Source organism: Pelobates fuscus, chromosome 2, assembly GCF_036172605.1.
Source record: "Pelobates fuscus isolate aPelFus1 chromosome 2, aPelFus1.pri, whole genome shotgun sequence".
Lineage (NCBI taxonomy): Eukaryota > Metazoa > Chordata > Amphibia > Anura > Pelobatidae > Pelobates > Pelobates fuscus.
Genome location: NC_086318.1, coordinates 149,247,331 through 149,274,989, shown reverse-complemented (window position 1 = coordinate 149,274,989; position 27,659 = coordinate 149,247,331). Strand labels below are relative to the sequence as shown.

Genomic DNA, 27,659 nt, shown 5'->3' with positions numbered 1-27,659 from the left:
TCTGTACCTGAGACAATGGAGTTATAGATTTTTCTCACGCAATTCTCTCAGGCACAGAGTATCTTGGAGGAAATGCCCTGTATTTTTGTGTGAGAGACCACATGTAGGGGTCAGTGCATAAAAGCCATGTGTGGCCAAAATAAAATCAGTTGACTCCCAAAACTATGTCGTCTTGTTGCGGGGGGGGGGGGGGGGGGGGGGGGGGGGGGCCTTGGAGCCAGGGAATTTGAAAACCAATACATAATAAAAAAAAAGAACCAACAAGTATTTTGCATTATTTTATTGAATTACATAATAACACCAGGCTAGAAGTATTCTAGAGCAGAAAAATTAACATTGATTGCCATGCAGCCTGAGCACCCTTTGACCAAGCTACAGTCCTGAGTAGGATCAATACAAGGTAAACAATACAGTAAACAGAAAAACTATATTAGTACATATTGTAAGACACAGCTAATCAAGGTTAAGTGCTTTAGATTTTAATAGCATGAAATGCAAAGTACAAGTCAACTTGTTTGGCATTGAAATAATTAAGAAAGCACCCCACCACAGTTTGGCATGCCTAAACCCATCAAATGCCAGAGGGATGCTCAATTAAGTACATAGAAAAATTCTATAAGCTAGTTTTGGTTTTTGCCCCTGTTGGATTGATCGATCAACCAAATCGAACATTATGAGCAAGAACTTTACAAGTTTCACTAGCTTAAAAGGGCATTCTAAGCAACATAACCACAACAATTCACTGGAGGGTATGTGCATGGAGTCCCCTAGCACCAATTTCTTTTAAGAGTTAAAACCATTTTCATACAGTTGACATTTACCCGTGTCCCTACGCATCAATAGCCCAGCCCAAATTCATACAAAAATCACTGAAGCAGAAGTTCCCATTCCACTTTAGACATCAAAAAGCCCTAATAGGACTTTCATTTTCAGGCAATCTCAGACAATTACTTAAGAGGAAAAAAACAGATACAATTCAGATCACTAATGCAAAGTAGGAACTTCTGCTTTACCAATTATAGCATAGGGCAGGCCTGTGGGTGCCAGCTCGAAAACAATTTGACTAGGGGCCTTAACTATGCCAAGGGACCTCTAACAGCCAGCTACAGTAGGCTGTAGTGGTTATGGTGCAAAGAGTGGCCCTGTATACAGAATACACAGTTGCTTTCCTATTTTCCATGTAAATTGTTAAAATTAAACAAGCAATACGTTTTGCACACAGATTTAAAACTGTGCACATTTACAGCAGAAAATCATGAAGGACAAGTTAAGAAGAAACAGCAGACTATTACACTGCACAACACTAACATTGGATAAACAATTATACAAGCAATACAAAACAAAACCAATATTTATCAAAAATTATGGGAAACACTGTTCCCGATAATTAACCCCTTCACAACCAGACAAAACCTGGCAGCAATGTGATTAAATACACCTGTAGTGTAAGATATGAGGGAACACTGCCCCCGATATAAACACAGTGGTAGGCAAAAACTACCTTTTTTCATATCATTATGGAAGACACTGCTTCCGATAATGTTGGCTCGATCTCATGATATGGCGTTACTGGAATATCTGCAGGAACGTGTGCACATTAAAATTCAAGTTTTTTCTAAAGCATTGACTCAATACAAAAACGACAGAGTCTAATGGCACCATCAATTCACAACAGATGGTCACTGGGTGTCACTATCTAGGCAGCATGTCTTCATGTCACTTGAGAACTTATGGCTTAGAAAAACTCCACCATTCTCTGGTTTACCAAAGCCAGTCTTGCAATACCAACATATTAGGTCATGTGGCCATCTTTAAAAGATAAAAAAATGACTTTTAGGATGATGGACCTGTCAGTTTACATGTGCCCATATTTTGGTTTTACAACATCATTAGACTATGGTCCATAGGTTACTCATTGCAAATAAGCCCTACAATATGCAATCCAGCTATTAAAACTGCAAACACTTCCTGAGGATATGCACACCACCCTAAAACCCAAGCATGCAAGAACATGTAATAGATTTAGAATACAAAATATACACAAGTAGTTCTCTTGATGCTTAGATATAACAGTGTTCTTTTTAGACAGCACATTTCATATAGCCATATATAGTCTTATAATGCAGCTAGACCCGTATCAAACTAGGCATATCCTGGTTCATTATGAAACCTATTCATGAATACAAATTCATCATGAAAGGCAGTACATATCCTTAAAGGTGTTGCCAGTGACAGACTACGCTGTGCTCTTACAGATATTCCAGTATCATGTTCGACCAATTAAGCAGATGCTGCTTTAGTTTTTATTATACGTAAAAATAATGCGACAGTATAACTGTCAATTATGGAAGTCACTGCTTCCGATAATTACCAGAAATAACAAAATGAACACTATTTATAGTGATCGCTGTCACTGATAAATAAATAAAAAGAAAGTACCAATTTCAGTGCCAAGTCTGAAACAAATATTGTATTAACCCATACAACCTCACTTTGTGCTGATAAACTGCATTACATGGGTCTCAATATCAGAACAGTCAGCTTTTCTTAGACCATTATACATTTTGGTACAACTAGTATATTCACCCTTTAGTTCTGTGTCAAAAGAACTTTGTAATCCGACTAGTAGTTGTGTGGTGATTAAAAATTACTTGCAAGTTGGTTTATTACTACCGTCAGATCAATGAATGTCATTGCAGTGTTAGTAACACCTCTTGCAAGTTTTGGATTAATTGTAGAAACCCGTTCTAAAAAGTTCTCCAATACAGCACTAAAGAGACACACTGGGTGAGAAATTTAAAAAGTAAATAAATACAGCAATATTTAACTCTGGATTTGATTAGATTTTAACTAGTGCATGTAATGTAACATGTAGAAGGGGGAACAAAATGCGTGGGTCACACACACCAAATAAATCCCCAAGCACATTAAATTGCAAATTACCACATATTCCATTTAGAAAGAGGATTTCAAAACAAATTGAGGGGACGGAGATATGCAGGAGAATCTAGAGGGCAATTCCTGAGTAGGCATTTTAGAACTGAAAATATGGCTATTAATCAGCACTAGAGAGACAATGTTGCATTGGTAAAGTGAAGTACACCAATGCAAATTCCACCAAAATCACACCACAAACTATGCATGAACTTTAGATAAAAGGAAAACCTCTGTAATATTCAGTACATGCAACATGGAAATAGAGGGCTTGGTGGAAGTTCAAGGAGTGTAAAGAAAACAAAATATATGACAACACCAATCTCACGCATAATGATTTGGTGTACTTAGGGTCTTAATGAAAACTTAACCCTTGAAATCTTCAAAAGTTTTTAAGCATTGCACTACTGTGGAATATTTACATTAAGAGCGCCTGTAAAAACGGATCCTTAAATGAAGGAAAGGGAGTGCTCAGAGGAACATGTAAAATGGTGGCTTCTTTCAGGTCTACATGTATCAAGTGACTTAGCCAATGGGACAGAAGGGAAACCTAGTGCAATGAGGAAATAAATTAATGTCACCAAGAGGCATTATTGTAACTTTTAAAACAGAGGTTGGCCAATTTTATACCGTGGCAACTTGTTAATCAAGGGCTTACTATGGACATGGGATTTTATTAATGACCCATTTAGAACAGCTGTAAATGTTAAAAGTTCTCAGATTTGGTTTTACCAAAACATGGAACTTTAAATAAGTGCTAAAACTACTGTTACAGTCGTAGGACTCTGAATGCACCACCAGGAGATGCATTCATTTTCAGTAATAATGGATGTCTGGGACAGTTGAAATCTACAGATTGGGGACGCAAAGAGGATAAAGGCTTTTGTTACTACAAAATACCATAGAGAACCTTAAAACTCATTGTCAATATCCCAAATCTCTCCAGACAGTGCATTAGCTGCCTCTTGTATTGTCCAGGTGAACAAAGCAAGCTGATTTCTAAACAGATCTTCATCAAACAGTTGGTTATTGGTGTCCGCTAGGTTGAGGTGCTCCATCAATGCTGTAAAGGTGTGGTTGCCATATCCATAAATTATGTGACGGAAAGGTGTATCTTTTGGGGAGACGTAAGGAGAAAGAAAGTTGTGTTCAACCTAACAAAAAAACAAAACAAAAAAAACTCAATAACAAAATACCATTACATTTACTGAATTTTACATATGGCAAATGCTGCAACCCCAGCAAGGAACTAGCATAAATAAATATTACCGTATATACTCAAGTATAAGACGAGTTTTTCAGCACATTTGCTGAGCACACTCGTCTTATACTTGAGTTAATGTCTGTATTATGGCAACTTACATTGCCATAATACAGACAGGACCACCGGGCTCATTACAAGGCTGGCAGCGAGCTGTAACTTACCTTCACAGCAGCTCCTGTCAGCTCCCTTCTCTCTCCTCCGGTCGGCTCCCACTGTAAGTCTCGCGAGAGCCGCGGGGTCAGAGTGTTGCCACGACACTCTGCGTGGCCGCGAGACTTACAGTGGGAGCCGACCGGAGGAGAGAGAAGGGAGCTGACAGGAGCTGCTGTGAAGGTAAGTTACAGCTCGCTGACAGCCCCCCTCCTGCACAGCCCATCCGACGAATAAAATATAAATAAATAATATATTAATAGTAAAAAATATATATATAAAAAATAAAAATAATAATTAAAAAAATAATAAAAATATCCCCCCCTCCTCCCCCCACCAAGGCTCTGCATCAGACACACAGCGCATTCATTATATACACACTGTAAATAAATATTCAATTAATATAATTTTGGGGGGATATAATTTTATTCAGAAATTTACCAGTAGCTGCTGCATTTCCCACCCTAGTCTTATACTCGAGTCAATAAGTTTTCCCAGTTTTTTGGGGTAAAATTAGGAGTCTCGACTTATACTCTAGTATATACGGTACGTACTGTTCAAGACATTAAGATTTGCTCAATGCTGGTTAAAGTTAGTCAACATAACCCGTAGAACCAAGCATGGAACAACTTTCCAGACTAAACTCAAAGGGATTAAAATAAAGTCACTGGAACCATCTATTTAAAAAAAAAATTATATATATATATATATATATATATATATATATATATATATATATATATATATATATTATTATTTTTTTTTCTCTCTCCACAAATCTGATAAGAAACGTCTGGTTGTCATCATGTAACCAACTTTAACAATAAAATTTCCCTTTATGTATGGTTCCTGTGACTATTTGGATGCATGGTCTGGAACATTGTTCCATGTTTAGTTCTACAAATTAACTTGGTAAACAATATACATTCTCCCCCACCCCTTCTCCCAAAGAATTGTGTCAGCTCCTAGGAATTTTGTTTACTTAAAGGAACACCATAGCGTTAGGAATACAAACCTGCATTCTCACCACTACAATGCCCTGTCCCTAGTGAGAAATAGGTATTCTCACCTTCCCATCTGCTTTAACAAATTATAATGAAGTCAATCTTCCCTTTTTAGATGTAAGGTCACTTAAAAAAAAGTTTCAAAGATGTATTCACTGACCACTTCTCTGCCAAAAAAGGTCTGAAAGTTTGAGGGCTTCTCTAGAAGAGTCAAATTTTAGATGCCATTCTGATATTTGGAAGGGGTTTAACTGGGAGTCTTCAAAGTCTTTCTAGAGAACTTTCAAGAATACCCCATTCAGAATATTTTGAGACCTAGCATGTGAAGCTCCGATCTTAAGGGCTTTACTTTGTGATTTTTAATTATTGGTATATTCTATGCAACCAAGTCTTTAGATGGGTATCTTTTTCAATCAGTCTTTGGATACATACTTTTTCTCTCCGTTTTGTGAATGGAGAGTTATTATATTAGGCTTCCTGACTGAAGTCAGGGACTAAAATGAAAGTAAAGGAGCTGATTGACATCAGATTGAAGACTTCGGGTTAAACAGTTTGCTAATGGAGGAAATATCGTGCCCAGGACCTGCTCGCTTCATAAAATCTTCCCCTTCCCCTCCCCCCCTGCTTGGTTCAGAAAATAAGATCGGGGCATGTCCAAGTTTAACAATATTTTGGGTTGACGATATAGATATAGATATATAGATATCTACCTATAATTCGTGATTTTTACAATTTCATCCTAAGAATATTACTTTGTATTCTAAGTGTGTAATATATATCATATAGCAGCTATAGGAACAGATTGGAAAAAGGAAAACCCACCCAATATAACAACCTCCATACAATTTATAGAAACTAATGGAAAAAACCAGCAAGACAAACCAAATTACCCAAAAATGTTGGAAGGAAGCTTGGCTTAAATGGGACAGATGTATAAAAACAGATATGGAAAATCAATAATTAAAGAGGAGCATATAAACACTTAATGATCCGACAGCTGCATCCATAATCCAAGATGAGTAACAATGTACAATGCAATTAAGATTGAAAGTTAAGGAGAGTTATGAGAACGTTATTCTAGTATAATTGTAAATATTTTCATTACAAAACTTTATGAAAGCATGAAGTTTTAAGGCGTGACGTACATTATAGAATCTAGCACCAACATTTAACCCCTTTTAGTTTTTTTATTTAAATTTGTTTTCTTTAAGTTTAAATTTTAATTCAATAATATAGTGTACACAATGGTATTGTTTGATCCACTACATGGTTATAAGCATGTGTTGATAAATGGGTAAAGTTTATGGAAATAGACCAGTATTGTTGTAAGGTATGTATTATGTAAATAAGATCGTGTAGTTGCCAACTTACTTGCCCTGTGAATGGAGAGGCCAAAACGGCTGGTTTTAACTCCATCATAAAAGGAATGGAGTTGGCTGGTAATGGGGTGGACATACACTTTATTATTTATTTATTTTTTTAAATCCCTTGGAGCAGAGTTTAGCACTGCCTGTTAGGATGGAGGTGAAGGGGTAAAATACAGATAAATACTGGTGCTACTCGCATTGCAAAAGTGAATCTTCAATGAATTCAGGCAAAATATTGCAGAGAAAAAAAAAAAAAAAAAAAAACCTTTGCAAGAATAGAAATGCATCACGACTCAAAGCACACTTGCCAAGCAGGAAATTTATATTTATGCAGCCATAGTGGCTAAAAGAGAAGTCATTAAGGAAGAAGTTGATAAAGCAAGTCACAAAAATCATTACCTTCATAATACGATCATTCAGAGACCTAAGCATTGGCTTATCATCAGTGTCAGAATCTGTGAATTCCCTTGTTAGGGTGTCAGAGGCTCTTTTGAAGTCACCTCTTGAAGAGTAAATCCATTTTACGCTGAGGCCTTTTTCCTGTACAGAGTAAATACATTAATAGAGATAATTTTTCTGGCTTTTTGTCAGACAAATATGCTCGTTTGGCAAGGGCTCCAAAAAGTTAGATTGTTAAAGGAGCACTATAATCAAAATATAAACGCAAGAAAGACAGGTCCCCTAGCCTTCTTTCTTGCTTTTATATTAATTTCCCATTAAAAAAAAATTAATTCAAGTGATAATATAAACTTACCTCTGTTCCAGTGCCAAGATACAGATCAAAATGATGAAATAGCAGGGCTCAGACGCTTCTCTTGAAGAAGAGTCCTAGCGATCTGGTGCACATGCACGGCTTCGCGCTGCACCAATCACGTCCATAGAGTGCATTAAATGCCGCTTTATGAACACTGAGCGATGTACCGCACGTGTGTGGTCGCGAGCTGAGCTGACTGCTCACCGTTTATGCCTGCCCCCTCCTAAGCCCAAAGTTTGCATGTATACAAACTATATAGAGATGGTTTGTTAAAAAAAAAAAAAAAAGCCACATTATCCTTCCCTCCCAAGAGGGATAGATATCTCTCACACTCATTGTTAAAATAAGTTTACTTACAGTTTGAAGTCAGTAGATCCTCCTGCTCGGTCTCCGGCCTTCAGCCAGAGCCCACGCTGTGTCCAGGAGAGGTTCTCTCCCACACTGTCAGCTCTGATTGCCGTCAGGCTCTGCATTACTACAGGACATAGGAGGCACGTTCACAGTGCCTACTGTGTCCTGATCGCACGTTTGATGTCTTCAGCCAAGCGTTAAGACGTCCAACGTGAATGCGAATTAGGCAGACCTCAACTCGAAGTCCCTCTGGTGGCATTCTGAGTGACTGCTACTGGAGGTGTTCCTAGCTTCCAAGGTAAACACTATTTTCTCTAAAAATACAGTGTTTACATGAAAAGGGCTGCAGGGAGCTATAGTTCTCACCTGAACAACCTCATTAAGCTTGACTATAGTGTCCCTTTAATGTTTGATTTCTTATCTCTCGGCTTGCAAACTAGTCATTGGTGGCTTGTGCCAAGCAACCGATCGGCCATCTGAAAATGAGATACAAGTTGGCCACAGGGATTGAGAACTAAGTGGAAGGAAGCGTTGGGCAAGTTCTGCAGGATGCTACAGAGTGCATGGGGTGACAAAATACTTTGTTTTCACTAAAGTTCTGGCAATGTTCTACGGTATGCTGGAAGGTTGCTGATGCTTGTCCCAGCAGAGAGAGACAACTGCTGAGCCCTAGTCAGTGTGGCAGCTGTGCAACAGTGGTAAAGTCCCTTTACACATACACAGCCTAAGGGTTGCCTGGCAAATTCTATTACAGAACTTACATTAACATCCCTTTTACAGATTATCATGTGCTAAAAAGATTGAAAGATTCACAGTAGAGGGGGGTTACTGTAAAATCTCACTGGGGTAATTGATCTCTCCCTCTCATTTCACCCCAAGAACAGCAAAGTGCAACATAAATCAATAGCTCAAATATCTAGAAGTTGCATTTGAAGAATATTAAATATATGTACCTTTAAGGTGGCATATTTCTTGCTCAATGCCATAGCAGATCGAAGCAGCACTCCATTGTATTCATCATAGTCCAGTGGAAGTTTGTGGTCATGAGTCAGGCGCAAAATTATCTGACCAGCAATCTGTGTTACAGTGCTGCACATGGTATCAATGTCAACCAAACTCTGAAGACTCTGAAAAGTATCCATTTCAGTGCCAATATAGGCATAAGATTTACTATCCTGTGAAAAGAGAAAAAAATGCATAAGTAGTCTTACCGTAAAAATGTAACAAAACGCTTTAATATAGCATTGCATATACACAGACCATTTCTAGCCAAATTCTGATACCCCTACCATTTTACCAGCCATTAGATAAATGCATAAGTAAACATGTCAGAGGAGACACACACACACACACACACACACCTTATCACCAGCCTAGCATGACCCACTTCCTCTAGTTTGGCATGGCAGAAAACATTTGCCAGAGTTAGTTTATTTAAAATGTTTTTCCTATACAGGTTCTCTGTTCAGGAGAAATTGGGGAATGGTGCTCCCACGCCCTCACCACATACAGGGTGATTTAACAGTGTGAGAATTCAAAGTGAATTTCATATATAAAGGTCAAAATTAAATTATGTGAAAGCTCTTTTGCTCTACACCAGGATGTGGGATGGAGTATGGTCATTTAACCAGGTGACCCTACTTTTCATTAAACTCACTTTTCTTTATACATAGTTTATGTATTTCAGAATAAAAGTCATTTGTGTTTTGGTCAATTACCCAAAATGCAGATGAAGTAGTTCTACAATTTGGCATTTGGACAAATTTCACCTTTTTTGGGGAGAGTGGTGATTTTATGCGCGAGATACAAGTTGTTTGATGTGGATTATACACCTGTCAAAATACCCAAGCCTGTTTCAGTTTTGCACAACTTTTTATGGATTGTAAACACATATGTCAATATTGAACTTTACTTCCTGTATGAAACTTTTTAGGCCAAATTCCTTTCATTATTAGCAAAAAAAGAAAAAGATCAGGTAACGTCTGCATTTAAAAACGAATTAACTGTACCTTTTTAAAACTGAAAGATACAGAGGGAATTCCAGAATAAGCAATAAATGGATAGGCAGCATCCTCCATGGAAAATGGTACAATACTGGAGGGAAAAAAATAAAAGTTATACATCTATTTAATAGCAGAAAGAAAAGCACATCAATAAAACTTGTGACATGAGCTCATATAATTAACCATTTAAACCATGTACATGATGCAAACCAAAGTTTCAAAATGCTATAAAATACATATTTACCTAGTTTAAAGTACACCATTAACATTTAAAATGGTACTCTGGTTTTATTTCTTCATCCACCTGAGAACTGTAACCATATTCTAAAAATGACATCACTATTTCAAGTGCTAAAATATGTAAATACGCGGCTTCCTGGATGAAGTTATTGAGAGCTATTTTACAACTGGCAAAAAGCACTTTTAAGTTACAAATTTACTCCATATCTTACATGTCTTCAAATTTAGAATCATCTTTATTGAACAAAGACGACAGGGTATAAGAGGAGGCAGGAACATTGACCTGTAAAGAAAGATTCAGAGTATTAAATGCACTGTAGCTAGATAGAGAGATATATATAGATATGTCTCCCCTAATCTTTGGCAAACTTGATTATTTTATTTAAAAAAAATAAAAAATGAATTTGATAAAATAACAGGTTTAAAGTATAGTTTATCCAATCACTACCTCTCCCTTAAACAAAAACCAAAAAAAAAAAACACAGACCTCATTCATGGTATTCTTTAGTATGGAATACATTAAAGGACTTGCAGATGCACGAAATGTCCCAGAGCCTGTAAAACAAAGGGAATCGTTAAAGATAATTCAGTGCAAGAGCTCCCAAAATGTTTAGCTTGTACTTTAGAAGATAGCTTGACATGTGAGATAGGGAATCTTCCCAGTACAAGAATATGTGTATACACAATTCTAATTTACACAGAGCACTCACATGACTGACTAGATGGAACAGAGAATACATGCCAGTGTACCTTGCACAGTGGAATCCAGATTAATATATGCGATCGCCTTTGTATGTAGTGTGGTTAGATAACCCTAGGAGGTAAAGAGCACAATAAGTTATAGGCTGGGTAAAATGACTGTAGATTTCAGGACATGTTTCAGGTCAGTATAATTTGAGACTGCATACATTTCTTCTCTAAACCATGTAAACTGAAAGCAATATTTTCCAAGGTTTGGCTTTATATCAAGCCCAGAAGTATGTTACGAGGGAGGAAAGAGAGCTTTTCACATTTTACTAAAGTAAAATCATGAAAGATAGATTTGAGCGATACAGCAACCACTATGATTGGTTAGGACCACTATAGTCACCAAGAAGACTTCAACTCAACGAAGTGGTTCTGTACATTGCTGCACCACCCGAATAAAATGGTCATGTAACGTGGAAGTTCATAAAAAAGCACTGGATTCAATGCTTTACTATGCACTGTGCGCTTACCACTCATATGGTCCCAATGCTCCCCTATTAGGAGATTGGACTGTACAATTGCAGAAGGAGGACATGCCATGACGTCACAAGAGGAGAGGGAATCTGTGCTGGAAAAAAAAATCGAGTAAAAAAGCTTTTTTTTTATAAATAATACTTTTACAGCAAACTGGGGGCCCTGGATATTCCCAAGGACAGGGGCACTACAGCATTAGGAATACAGGTTTGCATGCCAAACACTACAGTGTTCCTTGAATGGGTTACCATAACCAAAACTGGTAGGCTGAATGCAGTTAACAAGCTTATAAATATAAGAACATAAGCCTTTAATATTTTGAATAAGCTTTTCAAATTAGAATCGGTTAGAAAAATGTTCTAAATTCGTTATCTGGAGAAGTCACCATTAAAGTCTTTGGGAATATTTCGAATAATGTTTCTAAACAGTTTTGAAAAGCTTATCCAATAGGGAATATAGTGTATATCACTACATGCCAGACTATACTGTTTTTACTTTATTGATTTTTCTCTGAACCTCTATAGACAAGTGCCAATTTCTGCACTTTGAAGAGAGGAAAAAAACAAAAAAAAAAAAAAAACTTCACACAAAGCCTTTAAAGCGAATCCCTTTTTTTTAACCCCCTCCCTCCCGACTCCACTACTTCTAACTGATCCCTTAGTCACCCCCAAATGTCCTTAAGCCTCCCATATCACCTATTTGTTTAATCTTTATTTTGTGCCCAGACCTAGGTTCTGGGTGCCGCCATCTTTGTGTGGGTAGATGAAGGCCCTGTGGGAAAAGTCATCTGCCCACACTAGATAGCGCTGTGAAATTACCGCACATGCCCAGTTAAACACTTGGGCATGCGAACAGGAATTTCATCTATTCATTCGTCAAAGACGAAGGAATGAATAGAAATGTCAGACGAACAAACACCGAATATCAGTGTTCGTTCAGTTTATTACAAGGAGGGAGCTACCAGCACGCAGCTCCCTCCTTGTAAAGTGTAAAAATAGAAACGCTAGGAAGCAGTGCTTCCCGCCACTTCCCAAGGCCCCCCCCATGTCCTCCCTCACTCTATGGGGAGTCAATATGACCCCCATAATAAAATAAGGGAGATGAAAATCTCCTGAATGCCCCTACTCACTGCACCGTGAGTAGAGGCATGTCTACTAAACAGTGAGCAGCCTGCTCACTGTTCTAAAAAATAAAACCCATTGCCTGCCCCCCAAACCGCCCTCATTGCTAATAATACTAATAATAATAATACTAATAATAATAGCCATTTATATAGCGCTTTACAATATTATGAGAGGGGGATTTAACTATAAATAGGACAAAAAAAAAAAAAAAAAAAAAAAAAAAACACGAGAATAGGTTGAAGAGGACCCTGCATATTTAGGGCCCCCACCTGCCGCTCAGGGGTGGGGGATGGACGACTCTGGGTGTCTCTCCCCCCCCCCCCATTTAATTGCCCCCCACAGGGTGTGTGTTTTTTTTTACAGTGAGCTGCTAATTGTTTAATAGACATGTCCCTTCTCACGGTATAGCAAGTAGGGGCATAATTGACTAAGTAATCTTGACTTAGTATTAGTAAATGTGGCCTTTTGGTAGATAACTCCCTAATTCCCACGGTATTAGGGAGCTATCTACTAAGCGATTACAAAATGCAGCCGTGGCACAAATAGGATTGAAGATTTTCATTAGAATGAAATTCCGATCCGAACAAAGTCCTGAATTGCGTCCTAACACGAATGAACAAACTGTGCTCATTCTGTTAGGACGAAATTCGGTAGTTTCGCCGGCGCCCTGTCAACATGACAGGACATTTGGGAAAAGTGAAAGGAAACCTCGTGGGAACAGGGAGGAAAGGTGAGAATTGTTGAAAAATTTCTCCAACCATCGGAAATTAAGCACACTTTGCTCCTCCGCTGGTCAGGCGTAGGAAACCTCCATAAGACTAGTCCCTACTTTGTCTTATGTTTTAAAGAAAACTAGAGCAGATAGGAAGAAATGAAGAACAGATCCTGAGAGGGGGAGAGAAGAGGAATCGATTAGAAAGACAAGACAAGACAGGCAAGTTCGGCAGTGCCGCTTTAAGCAAGCTTTAGGAGCCCAGAGTTTCCCATCCATACATTAAATGCTGGATATTGTTCAATTGTTTAAAGAAACCAATGTTTCTGTATACTTATTGTACCATCTTTGCATAAAATAACGGTTGTAGTGGTGTACTAAATCTTAGTTATGTTACACCAAGTCCTATATTCAGAGATTGGCAAAAAAAAAAAAAAAAAAAAAACTCAAGGACCTAATTAAAACTGAACAAAAAAATATCAGGCACTCACTGTGGTAGATTTAAGCAGGTTTATTGGACACCACAACGTTTCAACTTGAAAGACCTGGGTACAGGTCGAAACGTTGCGGTGTCCAATAAACCTGCTTAAATCTACCACAGTAAGTGCCTGAGATTTTTTGTTTATACTTGCTCTTATGGGATATGCTGACCCATGCTCAGTTAGCACCCTGTGGTTTTTATGATTGAGTGCAATCCGCTTTTCTTTTAATTAAAACTGAAGACCTGAATTGATTTTTCTATAGAACCTACCTCCAGCCACTCTGTAGCACCTACTGATCCAAATTCACCAGCACCCCAACTTGCAAACACAATGCTTCGTCTTGGCTTATAACCTTCTGAGAGAGCAGAAGTAATACCATTAGGCTTCAGAAGAAGAAGAGAAAAAAAATTAAATTAAAAAAAACGTAACTTACCATTTTTAACCAAGTTTCTCAGAATTTGGGCCATTTCTAAAAGAACAGAAGTTCCCACAGCTGCTTTGGCAACACCTGGACCCTTTGCATCTCTCTGAGCACCCACTATTACATACCGATCTGCAAACCATTTAAGAAAACGTAAGATGTGTTAGAGATATTTGTGGCCTTTGCACACAAAAAAACCTCATGTGTCAGAAACAATACAAAAGGGCTTAAGATAGAACAGTTCTTCCAATTGGCACATTTAGGAATGGACCTTGTTACATCTATATCCCCTCCAACCTTCAGACAACCAATCCGATTATTACTTCAAATGGAGTTAAACTCAGACAATTGCTCAGAGCACTTGCCTTGCAAAGACTTATTGAGCTCTGTTGTAAATTCTGTGATTGGACAGTCACAGAAAGTCTTGGCTGGGGGATAAGGGGAGATTGATGCCGATCAATACTTGAGGCCACGTTTACTGGCTTCAGACCCTTAAGCTGTATGCAGTGCTCAGAGTGCTGTATATAGCCCTTTAAATGTATGGTCAACATTGCAGTTAAAGGGACACTCCAGGCACCCAGACCACTTCTTCCCAATATAGAGTGGTCTGTGTGCCAACTCCCACTACCCTTAACCTTGCAATTGTAATGAATGCAGTTTTTATAAACTGCAATAATTACCTTGCAGGGTTAAGTCCTCCCCGAGTGGCTGTCTATTAGACAGCCACTAGAAGGCACTTCCTGGTTCATAGCACAGAAAACCTGTGCTATAGCGTCACTGGATGTCCTCACACTGTGTGTGGACCTCCAGAGTCGCTAAAATCCCCATAGGAAAGCATTGAAAAGCATTTTAAATGCTTTCCTATGGAGAGGTCTAATGTGCATGTGCAGCATTGCCACGCATGCACATTAGGTCTCCCCCGCCGGCTGACATAATGAAAGGGAGGAGTGGCGGCGGCAGCAGCAGCAGCGACGTGGGACATGTCGCTGCCTCTGGTAAGTGACTGAAGGGGTTTTCACCTTTTCAGCAACTGGGGATGGGAGGGAGAGGGGACCTGGCACTGGAGAGTCCCTTTAAGCCATCGTGCTCTGCCGAAGTGATTATTGGATTGCAGCAGTTGAATGGAGACCCTCAGGGTCTGAACAGAACCTGAAGGACTCCCTGCATGCCCAGCTCCGATCAGTGTAATCAGCTGAGAAAGCATGTTGGAGTTCAGAATTACAGGTAAATCTACATGCAATACTGAAAACAGCCAGTAGATGGCACTCACATTCCACATTAGCATTTTAACTAGGAAACTCATCTGTTCATATCACCGGGTTTAGGCAAGGTGAGAGTTAAACGAACATTATAGTGGTCCTCTAGTTGTAACCCTATCTAGTGGCTGTATATCTCCTCCAGGCAGAGTAAAACTTGATCTGAGAATCTTTTTCTGCTGATATCAACATTTGATTGGAGAAGCATTGGGTTTTACCTTGCATTCGATCTACAATCAAATGCTTTTCAGACGAAGCACTGGATTGGAAAACATTGTAGGGCGATGGTTAGCACGCTGGCTGACAGTCTTGGAGCTGGAAAGGAGGTATTTATCTTAGACCACAGAGGGTGGTGGACAGAAGGGAAGCTATAGTTCTGAGAGTATTTTAGGGATTATAGGTTCCTTTAATGCGGTTTTAGGTTGAGGAACAGTGTAGGGTTAATGTTAGGGTGGGTATATGCTTAGCGGTCTTTGGAAAATAGGATTAGGAATAAGGTTGGTATAGAGCAGTGGTTCCCAACCCAGTCCTCAAGTACCCACTAACAAACCAGAATTTACGGATTACCCCGTTTAGTTTTTTTTCTTTCTAAAAACAGGGTAATCCCTAAATCCTGGACTGGTAGCTGGTATTTGAGGACCACCTGATCTAGAGCATTTATCAATTAGGACTGATTTCTGAATATCTTGAGTTAAGTTCTCTTTAGTTGCACTGGACGCGTAAAATAAATAATAAAATAAACATTTTAGTCACTTAATGTGACATTGGATATTTTATTTTGTATATACGATAAAAGAACCAGTCAAGTCAGAGACCACGTCATATCAACTAATTGGTCTGGCTGCAGTGGCCCTTTAGTTTTAACCTCCGCAAACACAAAGCAAAAAACACGTTGCAGTTTTCTAGAAAAATGCAATATTTAAATTGCACCGATAGACCCTTTTAGAGGCAGCGTTCCAGACTTCAGAGGCACATCCGCTGCACTAGAGGGGTAAAGCAGTCATTTAAAATAAAATCAGTTTAATTTAATGAAATGCTTTCCTATGAGAAACATTGGATGTGGATACACAGTTCTTTCTTCACATGCGCATCAGGTACCCAACATCATGACACGGGATAAATGCAGAGTCCAGGTAGAGTTTCCTAACGTGGGCTTCCCACCAGTGTACCAGATTATTTTTTATCAAGAACAAATATATCCTAAAGATGCAGATCATCTTCTTGATCTGAATTGAATACTTTGAAAGGTAAACTTGCATTCTTTCTTGCATTTACCTGGCTCATCAAAACCGCGGAGGAAACCAAAGATGTTGTAAATCTTCTTCTCAGCAAGAACATTGTTTATCTCAAGTGTTACAGAATTAGCTTCTTTCAGTTTGGGTCCCAACATACACTGGACTCCCCACTGAGAAGGGCAATTCACTCCATCAAGAAATCTGAAATGTACAGGAAAAATAAAAATAATCAGTTTAATGACAAAAATAACATCACATTATTTTAAAAGCAAATTCGAACAGTACAAATTGGCAGTACACAAACAGACATACTCCAGCAGATTCTTGCCATCATCACTAGAAATAGTTTGTACTGGAATTTTGGGAAGTCCCGAGGACTCAGAAGGTGGGAACTGCGTGTGGTTAAATGAAGGAAAGCCAGGGGTGTATGGATCACCAGTTCCAAAATGAGCCTGGAAGGAATAAAGGAAGCACATGTTTATTGCATATATTCACAATTAATACCACATATGTTGCTACAAAGTAGTCAGAAGGCCTTCAAATGCCAACTTACATGACCAAATGGTGCATTTATAATTTGGGACGCATCGCCAGGAAATGCAAAGTCAGATGGCTCAGGATAAATCAATACCCCAATAGCTTTGAAGAATTCTGCATTTTTAACCTTAGAAGGGAAAACAAATAAAGTTGAATCCACCTGTGATGCCAGACTCCACTTTAACAACATTTAGAATTTCTGCAAGTGTTACCTTCTCTGACAAGCTTATTAATCCAGATCGAACAAGAACCAGGTTTCCAGTTACATTAACATTCTTCTCTGATAAGGTTATGAAGTCTTGCTTGCGTCCATAATGGCAATACACTAAACCTCCCTGGGCAAAATAAAAAAAAAAAAGAAACCATTATAAAGTTATAGATGCAATTAGTTGAACCAGTAATATAATCTATAGAAAACTACAACTTGTGTGTTCCAATTGCACAAGCTTACCTGCCCCTGTAAACATTTACATGTAATCCCATGAATTACTTTATAATATCTAGATTTCACGGTTAAACCCATATAGAACCTTATGTTGGCACATGTAAGATGATTGACTAATGTTCGCCATTCAAGAGTCCCATAGATCACCTTGATGTTGTGGCAGTCAAAAAAAGTTTAGCTTTATATTCTCTTTATTTCAAGAAACTATATTAGTACAGCACTATAGACACATTGGACCCATACTGTGCATGTCATTTTCTGCTCAGCCCATAACATGAACAACAGATTGGGCTGCACTTGTGAATTTAAACTTGGAAAACAAAGCACACTACTCAGCCTAACTGGCTGCCGTGCCAAACAATTAGACATCCTGGTACTTCGAGACAAAGCCTTTAGAGGGAGTAAATCATCCATGATCAGATAATGGCCAAATAGACAAACCCAACCCACTGCATCCTGATTTCACCCCTGCCTAAATGGCATGTCTGCCTTATCGAAGACAAATAATCGAAAAGAGAAACCAACCTGTTTTTTTTTTTAGGTTAGCCAGTACTTGGCAAAAAAATAAAATTAGATTTACGAAGTGTAAATATTACATTAAAAGATAACATACAGTATCAAATAAAATAAAAAATAATGAACTTACACTTTTAGATGTTGACGGGCTGTATGCAACATATGTGGTTGGACTTATCACTTTTATCACTTCCTGTCCATTTTTCAAAACGGTTACTTTATTTAGAGAACTGTTAAAGAAACATTACATTTTAACTACATTAAGCAATCAAATAAAATCTAAAGATTACCGTATATACTTGTGTAAAAGTAGAGACATTTTCGGCGTAAACTTCCATTTTAAAAACGCAGAGTTGACTTATCCATGGGTCAGTGCTAGTTTCCATAGAATTTTGTACGGCGTTCAGGAGTCGAATCCCGTTCTCCTAGCTGGTTGGAAAGTCGAAACAGGCAGGGGTACAAGTTTCAGCGGGGTTCGCGGTCTTATGTAGCCGACTGATCCATACAGTCGACGACCATGTACCGCTGCCTGCATACGGGAGACGAACATGTGCGTTCGTATATACAATGGCGGCCACCCAAAGGAATGCTTTTTTGCGGTTAACAGCCCGGGGTGGTCGGTGATTACGAGGTGTTAACAAGGGGGACCACACAGTCTGTTCAGTAACCTAACAGAATGGGAACAATTCCATTCGAAAGTCGTACCCTCGACTTATCCACGAGTCAGCATATTTCACAATTGTTCAAAAAAATAAAAAAAAATAAAAAATAAAACAAATTGACTTCTATACACGAGATCGACTTATAGACTAGTATATACGGTACTTATTGGAGTCATTGTCTTACAAAATATTACAGATTGCTAAGGTGCTTTGTATGTGAAAACAGTGTCCCCTTTTTGTTTCTTTTTAACTGAAATCAGCACTTCATATATAAATAAATCTTGTTAGGGACATTAGTCACCGAGACCACTTCAGCTCAATGAAGTGGTCTGGGTGCCAGGTCCCTCAGGTTTTAACCCTTCAAGTGTAAACATAGTGTCAGAGAAACATTTGGGGTTAATCCAGCCTCTAATGGCAGTCTTCCGGACAGCCACTAGAGGCGCATCTGCGACGCTGGAGACACATTTCGCCTCCATCGCGCAGAGCGTCCATCGGAAAGCATTGAGAAATGCTTTCCCATGGACAATTTTAATGCGTGCGGCACTTGCCGCGCATGATCATTTGGCTCAGCTGATGTCGGCGGGGGAGGAGAGGTCACCAGCACTGAGGGAGCCCGGCGCTGGAATAAAGTAAGCTGCTGAATGGATTTTAACCCCTTCAGTGCCACGGGAAGGGGACCCTGAGGGTGGGGTCACCCCCAGGGCACTATAGTGTCAGGTAAACCACTTTGTCCTTTAAATCTCCACAACTTTCAGACAGCTGGTCCTGTTACTTTAGCCCCATTGAGCCAAGCAAACTTAGAAGTTTGATAGGACAGTCATAAAGAAGAGCAATGAATGCAGTCAGGAAAATACAGAAAGACAAAAAAAATATATATCACTGCACACAGAAAAGAATGAGGAAGTGTAAACAATTTGATACATATATTGTTGCACTTGCTACATATACACAGTATTGAGATAGCGCTCCCAGGATAAATTTATGGTTTACAAAATAAAATGCAACGTTTCAGTTTGCCATCAAACTTTCATCAAGACAATAAATTAACAAATTGCTCCTTAAGACCTTTAATACTTACAAAAACATCAAAGCACAGAGAAGCCAATTTCAAATGTGTAACATAATATACAAGAATACCCAGATTGTAGCCATGAGGAACATGTATGGGATTGTTTTAGAGGTTACCGTTTAACAGTTTAATAGAGTGTGTCCCATGAATATCCAACGTGGTGGACACTGGGTAACAAGTATGGGAATTGTGGTCTCTGTTGGCCATACTGGTACTAGAAGATGGTTTACATTGTGTTTTGCAAGCACTACAATCAAAACGTTTTTTTCAAGCACTCAACTATTCAACTACATCACCTATAAGCATCTTCTTGCCAATTGCGAGTCTTATTTTTTTTTGGGGGGGTGGGAGGGCAAGGAAATTATTGTTTGGTAAAAGGTGGGCAGTATATAAGTTTATAACCACTGGTGTACCCGCATACCAGATGGTGTAACAGAAAAGGGATAAGCATGTACGAAGCAACCAAACCTTATGAATGGCGGGCCATAGCCGGTCTTAATTCCATGCTAGTTAATCACAGGGACGACAGGTTGTGCATGAGTGCTTATGATTATTCACAGCTGGCACGTATTCTTTGGCAACAGATCTGGATACGTCACCAATATTGTGAAATATCCAAGCATCCCTAGTGATAGGACACTAATTGGATAGATCACAGTCCCCATCGAGGGAGGTGTGTAAAGTGCACAGAAGATTAAACAAGTAAATAGGATTATTTCCCCCCCCCCCTCCCCCTTCATATTTACCTGCTTTTTAGCCTGAGAATGAGACAACTGTCTCATTGAAAGCTAAAAGCTTTTGAATGAAAGTTGCCTCCAAGTGAAGCATGTCCCTTTAAGACGTTTCCCTGCCCCATCACTAAACTTCTGTTTTTTTTGCCCCCACGCCCACCCACCAGTGACAGAATCATACCTCCCAGCATCTTGCAGCCTGACGTAATGTTCATCATTCCACACTTTATCCAAACCTATATTGCTAAACTCGTCATGAATCCAATTAGCCACACTTTCCTCTTTTGCAGGCTCTGCTTCACTGGATTTTTCTGACCATTTCCTAGTAAAATAAGCAAGGTGATATGGAAGAACAGCATTTAGATACAATTCATTAATATGTGTAAAATCAGCATTAAAAATGTCTATATAATTAAATCATAACGATAAGATTATCTGAATATAAAGTTGTAAAGATACTGAAAATAACTTTAGGAAATTATCGAGCTCTCCAACTCATTTTGAAAAATGTGGAGAATCTTAATTATGGGAATAACTACTCCATTAATACAATGAACTCCAAATTCTAGCCAATTAAGGGACAAAAAGCACTGGAACCACTGCACCTTAATGCTTATGATGCAAAGAGACCATGCCTGCAGTCTGACAATTGCAAGCACTGGCTTTTCAGGTGCATCTGACAAGCTCAGCCAATGAACTTTCCTGCACAGCAGGACTTGGCTAATGGAACAAAAATAAGCTCTTTTAGCTCCACAGATGGGGCAACATGTCAATGCTAGATAAGGTAACAGTTTGACTTCTTACCCAGAGAGTGTGCCAGAGTACTTATTGCACCATAACTACTATAGCGGGTTGTAGTGGCTATGGTGTTTGAAGTGTTTCTTTAAAGGACTATCAACCTACCATAGTGTGAAGCCAATAAAGTTTAAAAGATCACCCCGACTACTTCACTTCAAAGTGGCCCGTTTTAGTCCTGTAATGCAAAACACTGCAGTTTTGTTTTCATTGCAAGGCAAAGCGCACCTCTAGTTGTCGTCTTTCTGACATTCACTAGAGAGGGTGTATCGCTGCAATGCATGAGGACATTGAAAGTCCTAAAATGCTTACCATAGAGAAGTACTGGACAAGTATTTGATTGGATGAGAAGAGACATGGGACAAAAGCACTGGAATCTATGTGGACGACTACACTTTGTTATTTGATTTTGTTTAAAGGGGGCCTACGAATCTAAGAAGCAGAACATTAGCAATACAGGTTTGTATTCGTAATGCTATAGTGTTCCTTTAGGACAGCAAACAACCAATTTGATGGATGGATGTGGTGCCTGGAGTCTACGGTGTCCCACATCACCATAAAACCAATTTATGGGTTCAGTCTCGATATGGCTTGTGGCATTGATTGGCTCAGAGCACTCAGCTGACCGTCTCATCCAATCACTGCTCACTTCCGCCAGTAAGGCATGAAATGGAGCATATATGTCCAAGAAACAAGTAAAAACTGAGCTAAAAATAAATTATATAACCTTAATATTTAAAAACAGCACCTTACAATGTGAAAGACTCAAGCCACATATTGTAACCTAAAACAAGCCATAAAGTGTGCTGTGTCATTAAAGGACCACTCTAGGCAACCAGAACACTTCAACTTAATGAAGTGGTCTGGGTGCCTAGTCCCTCTAGGATTAACTCTTTTTTTTTATAAACATAGCAGTTTCTCTGAAACTGCTTTGTTTATAATAGGGTTAATCCAGCCTCCAAATCCTCTAGTGGCTGTCTCACTAACAGCCGCTAGAGGCGCTTGCGTGATTCTCACTGAAAATCACAGTGAGAGCACGCAAGCGTCCATAGGAAAGCATTGTAAATGCTTTCCTATGAGACCGGCTGAATGCGCGTGCAGCTCTTGCCGCGCATGCGCATTCAGACGAAAGGGAGGATCAGAGGCGAAGAGGAGGAGGAGAGCTCCCCACCCAGCGCTGGAATAAGAGGTAAGTTTAACCCCTTCCTCACCATCCAGCCCAGCAGGAGGGGGTCCCTGAGGGTGGGGGCACCCTCAGGGCACTATAGTGCCAGGAAAACGAGTATGTGTTCCTGGCACTATAGTGGTACTTTAAGACAAAATAAAAACCTCAAGAATTCAATAAACTCAAGTCAAACTTTGCACTTAAGTCACATTTTGTATATTAAAGTGGTTATTATTTAATGGAGTTTAATAATGAAATTGAGCATAGCTCAGCCTTCACCATGTAATCAATGGAAGACAGAATATTTACTAAATATGGAATAAACCATTTAGTAGTAGTAATAGCAGCCGCAAAATCTGCAAACTTATTTTCTGAAGAATTAACTCACAGCTTAAACCGAATAAACTCTATATAGATGAAAAGTCTACAAAAGCTTAACCAAATTTTTCTCAACTTTTAACTAGCTGGCAGCCTATTTCTCCTATAAGGCTCTTCCAAGCATGATGGCAAAACATCAAGGGACATGTAAACATTTGGAGTGCACCTTTAGAATCTAGGAAACCCTTCAATAGAAACCTGACATATCACTCAATATCTGTTTAACAATGGGACAGAAAGTGTGGCTCTCGGAGAGTTAACAAGATGAAAACTGGTAGAGCTAAACACTGACCTAACTAGAAGACATTGACTCAATCAATTCAGCCCAGGTTGGGTCAGGAATAAGAAGGGATTTCTTTTGGAAAACTTATTTTCAAAAGTTAGATGAACAGATTACATTATATTAAATTACTTTATGGTATCTGTGAAGACACTTGTACTCTTCGCTGTCTCTGTCTCCAACATGGATCTCAAGTCACCCCAGTACAAGATATTCGATGTCTCCGGTGCAATGAACACTTCTGGGTCACTTAAGTCATCAGAATCACCATTATGATCATTGTTTGGTTTCGGTAGCGCATATTCGGAACGACCTCGGTAACTTAAGTAGCCTATAAGAAACCCTGCGGAACAAAGTTTGTATTCCTTAGCCATTTTTCAAAGAAGTAAAAAAAAAAATTAAAAAAAAAATACTGAAATGCAAGATTTACGGTAGTACTAACCTATCAAGAATATAAGAGACGCAAAGAGGATTTTAAAACAGAGGCTTTTAGAATGGTTATTTCCATTTCTGGGCTTCACAACATGTTCAACCACAGCTTGATCTCCGCACTCCTCATCATCAGCTAGCTTCATCTCCACTTGGCTGGCATCCCCATCTGTCTGCTGGGTCAGACTAAAGCGGGTGTAAGAAAGAGGAACTCTTCCAAACTAATAAAGTTTAGGGAAAAACAAAAAAAACATCTCTAAATCAAATGTTTAGTCAGGCGCATAGATTATAACAATTTATACAGGCGTGGGGAGCTGTAATCGTCCTGCTTTGCTCCTTCAAGCGACCTGCACCAATGCCGAGTGAAATATGATGTCACTCTGGCCTCGGCATCACTAAACAGCGCACAAGGGAGAAAAGCTTGAAGATTTCAGCAGCCACACTGGACCCCAGAGAAATGATCTGCCTCAGTTCTCCCAAAGGTAGAGAGGCTGGGTGGATTTATTAAAAGTCAAAATTTGTGAGTGTCTGAGAATGCATTTCTCATTAATAGAGCTGCCATAGAGACCAAGTTTATACAGAATACAGATTAGAACAGCACACAGAAAAACAGTTTCAAATTTTATAAGGCTACTTAAATCACCTCATGAAACAAACATATGGCGATATTGTGTTAAAGGAACACTATCGAGTTAGGAACACCAACATGTATTCCTGACCCTATCATGTTAAAACCACTGACACCCTTGCCTCACTAAATATAATAAAATCTTACCTTTATTCCAGTCTGCAGCTGCTGCCTCCACCCCTGATCTGCTGACATCGGAAGTGGGGGTCTGAGCCTATCCTAATGCTTCCCCATAGGCTGGGCCAAGCTAGCACAAGTCAAACACAGCCCTGGCCAATCAATATCTCCTCATTGAGATGCATTGAAACAATGCATCTCTGAGGAAAGTTCAGTGACTGCATGCAGAGGGTAGAGACACTGAATGGCAGTACTGCACAGTGTGCAGTACCTCTAGTAGCCACTGGAGGAGTGGCCAGTGGAGTGATCCCTAGGCTGTAAAGTAAATACAAAATTTTCCCTAAAAAGACAGTATCTACCGCGAAAAGTCTGAAGGGAATAATTCTACTCACCAGAACAAATACAATCAGCTGTAGTTCTGGCAACTATAGTGTCCCTTTAAGCACATTACTACTTCACAGTACCCAGATAAAGGCCTGCTGTGCCAGTCAGCATCTCCTCAGAGATGCACTGAACAAATGCATCTATGAGGAACTTCAGCGCCTCCATCCATCTGAGTGACTCTAGAAGTGTTTCTATGCACCATGTAAACACCTTTTCTATGAAAATGTAGTATTTACATTGAAAAGCTTGCAAGGATGGGCTATAGATACCAGAACCACTACATTTAGATGTAGTGGTCCTGGTGACCAACAACCCTTAAAGCTTTATTTATAGCAACAAAAACAATTCTTAGTTTAAGATAATCCATGTTCCTAAGTGTGTTTTTGCTGGCTCCTAGATTCCAAGCACATTTGTCAAACCCTGTGTTAACCACTTAAGGTCGGCGGGCATGCTATGCCGTCCTTGGGGAACTGGCTCTAAACGCCGGGCGGTGGGCGGCATTGCATGTCCCCGCCGTCCTGTCCATTTACCCGGTCGCTGGCGACCCCAGGTAGTCTCCCTCCTTCCATTTTGCCCCCCCTGGGCCATGTGATCGCGAGGTCCTTGCAAGGACCTCGCGATCACATGGACGGCAGTCGTCCAAGGCAATGCCAGCAGGAGGAGTGCCTGTCACTTTATTAATTACAATTTGTAGAACCTGCCTGTCAACCCAGTCCCAAAAGTCCAGGGAATTTAATTTGCTAGCACTATATTTAACCCTGTAACTTTCCAAGACACCATAAAACCTGTACATGGGGGGGTACGGTTTTACTTGGAAGACTTTGCTGAACACAAATATAACTTTGGCCAGTGTTTGTGACCACGTGGCTACTAAAAAATAATGGACATACCCCATTTGCAAATGGTATGCCATCATGGGGGTAAATCTCATCCTGGGCTACCATATGGTCTCAAAGGCAACGTAACCAATCTGGCAAATTTCAATGTGAAAAAAAACAGAAAAATGTAACATGCTATATTTGACCCTGTAACTTCCCAGAACATCATAAAATCTGTAAATAGGGGGTACTGTTTTACACGTGAGACATCGCTGAATACAAATATGTGTATTTTATTGCAGTAAAAGCAAACGGTATTATGAGATTTACAGTTAGAATAACAAAATAGAAGGAAAGTCGAGGCACTCCAAGGTACAAATCAGGCAATTTTATTGAACACACTCCATCGCAACGTTTCGACCTACACGGTCTTTGTCAAGCTTGTTCAATAAAATTGCCTGATTTGTCTGTCAAGCTTGACAAAGACTGTCTAACTGTATAACTGTCAAGCTTGACAAAGACCGTGTAGGTCGAAACGTTGCGATGGAGTGGGTTCAATAAAATTGCCTGATTTGTACCTTGGAGTGCCTCGACTTTCCTTCTATTTTGTTATTCAGCATTTTGGTCTCTGGTACTGAGACTGTCTGAGTTGCACCCAGCTACATACTGCTTAAAGGGATAGAGTGCAGTTCCACACCCTACCATATTTACAGTTAGAATGTCACGTAGAACTAGCTTTTTTTTTTACAACTTCTTATTTTCCCATTTTTGTAAATTTTATTCATATTAAATAAATGTTTGATACCTAAATACTTGATTTTAAATGAAAGCCCGGTTTCCCCTGAATAAAATTATATATAATGAGTGTGGGTGCACATAATATGAAAGAGGCGAATTATGCCTGAACAGACATATAGCACAAATTCCAGTTTTTGTTTAGATCACAACATGTACATTTGGCTCAGTCTTTAAGGGGTTAATGCTAGCTTGTGTTACAGTCAAGTGCATGGTCAACTAAAACATCAAAGACTGAAAAAAAAATAAATAAAAAAATTAAAAAACCCTGCAGAATTACCCCCCAAAAACCAAACAAGTAGTCAGCTCTTTTCTAAGAGAACATTTATATTAAAGGAACATTATAGTCACCAGAAAAACTACAGCTTATTTGTAGCTCAGTTGAGTATAGTCCGTCCCTACAGGCATTTTAATGTAAACACTGCCTTTTTATAGAAAAAGCAGTATTTACATTACAGCCAAGGGACACCTCTAGTGGTCGCTCTGCATGGAGACACTGAACTTTCGTCATTCCTTGAGAAGATGCAGTTTCGCTAGAACAGAGTTTGGCAACGGCCCCGCTCAGGCTCCTTGCCTGAGATCATCAGATTTGATCATCTCAGCCTAACTGATTCTTTCCTATGGTAAAGCATAGTGATTGGCTGAGATACTCAATTCTGATGTTAGACAAGGTGAATATTTAAAGGGTTGCTAAATAGTTTAACACTATAGTGTCAGGAATACATATTTGTGTTCCTGACTCTCTGGTGTTCCTTTAATAAGCGCATTGTATTATTACCAAACGTAGAGAGATTAAAACTTACAAAATTAGTGACCGATGACCGAACTTTTTCCATCTTCACGCAACCCAGTTAAACCCCTAAAAGAAAGGGGGAAAAAAATGATTAATTTAAAAGCAAAAAAAAAAAAAAATGAAAAATTATATACACAAATACAGAAAAAAGGTTTAATATATAAACACAGTCTTACTCCAAACACTAGCAAGTCATTTTTGGAAGAAGGGAATATTAGATATATCCATCTCCTCTTAAGCATGAGTAGATCCTATAAGTCTAAGTGATAGTGAAGACATGCTGAACGGTCATATTAAACATTAGTGTTGTTGTGCCACTGGGTGCTGGTCTAGAAAACAGGATGAGGTGAGTATTAGAGAGTTTATCAGGCTTGTTAACTCTCTTGAGTTAAATGAGATTATCTACTGAGACTAGCTGAAATCATTGTAACTGTGCCTTTCCACTGAGGATGAACTTAAAATTTAAGGCCAATATCGTTGGACACAAACGTGGGACAAAAGTTAAACCAAAGTATGTGGCATAGCTGGCTGCATCGTCTTGGCAACATTGGGGATATTGACTGTGGGACCGAGGCATGTAAGGCATTAGTGTGGGAGTA

At 39.2% G+C, this 27,659-nt stretch overlaps 1 protein-coding gene across 1 annotated transcript; it reads right to left on the bottom strand.

The window, feature by feature from the left end:
* Positions 1–1,579: 1,579 nt before the first annotated feature.
* TFRC (transferrin receptor) lies at positions 1,580–27,128 on the bottom strand. Its single transcript, XM_063442817.1, has 18 exons — positions 27,071–27,128; positions 23,539–23,746; positions 23,229–23,439; positions 20,660–20,800; positions 18,147–18,246; positions 17,268–17,390; positions 17,072–17,182; positions 16,831–16,970; positions 16,559–16,719; positions 14,040–14,159; positions 13,876–13,961; positions 10,818–10,881; positions 10,555–10,622; positions 10,280–10,350; positions 9,834–9,918; positions 8,778–8,999; positions 7,119–7,259; positions 1,580–4,088 (listed from the first exon to the last, which is right to left on the bottom strand). Exons 1-18 carry the CDS (start codon positions 27,101–27,103, stop codon positions 3,846–3,848), a joined length of 2,328 nt encoding a protein of 775 aa, XP_063298887.1. The 5' UTR covers positions 27,104–27,128; the 3' UTR covers positions 1,580–3,845.
* Positions 27,129–27,659: the final 531 nt, after the last annotated feature.

Coding starts and splice junctions, on each gene's coding strand:
- TFRC (XM_063442817.1), bottom strand. CDS start 27,103: ATGGAAAAAGTTCGGTCATCGGTCACTAATTTT. Junction 20,801..23,228: donor GTCTTCACAGATACCATAAA/GTAATTTAATAT, acceptor TTATTTTACTAG/GAAATGGTCAGAAAAATCCA. Junction 10,623..10,817: donor TCTGGATTCCACTGTGCAAG/GTACACTGGCAT, acceptor TTTGTTTTACAG/GCTCTGGGACATTTCGTGCA.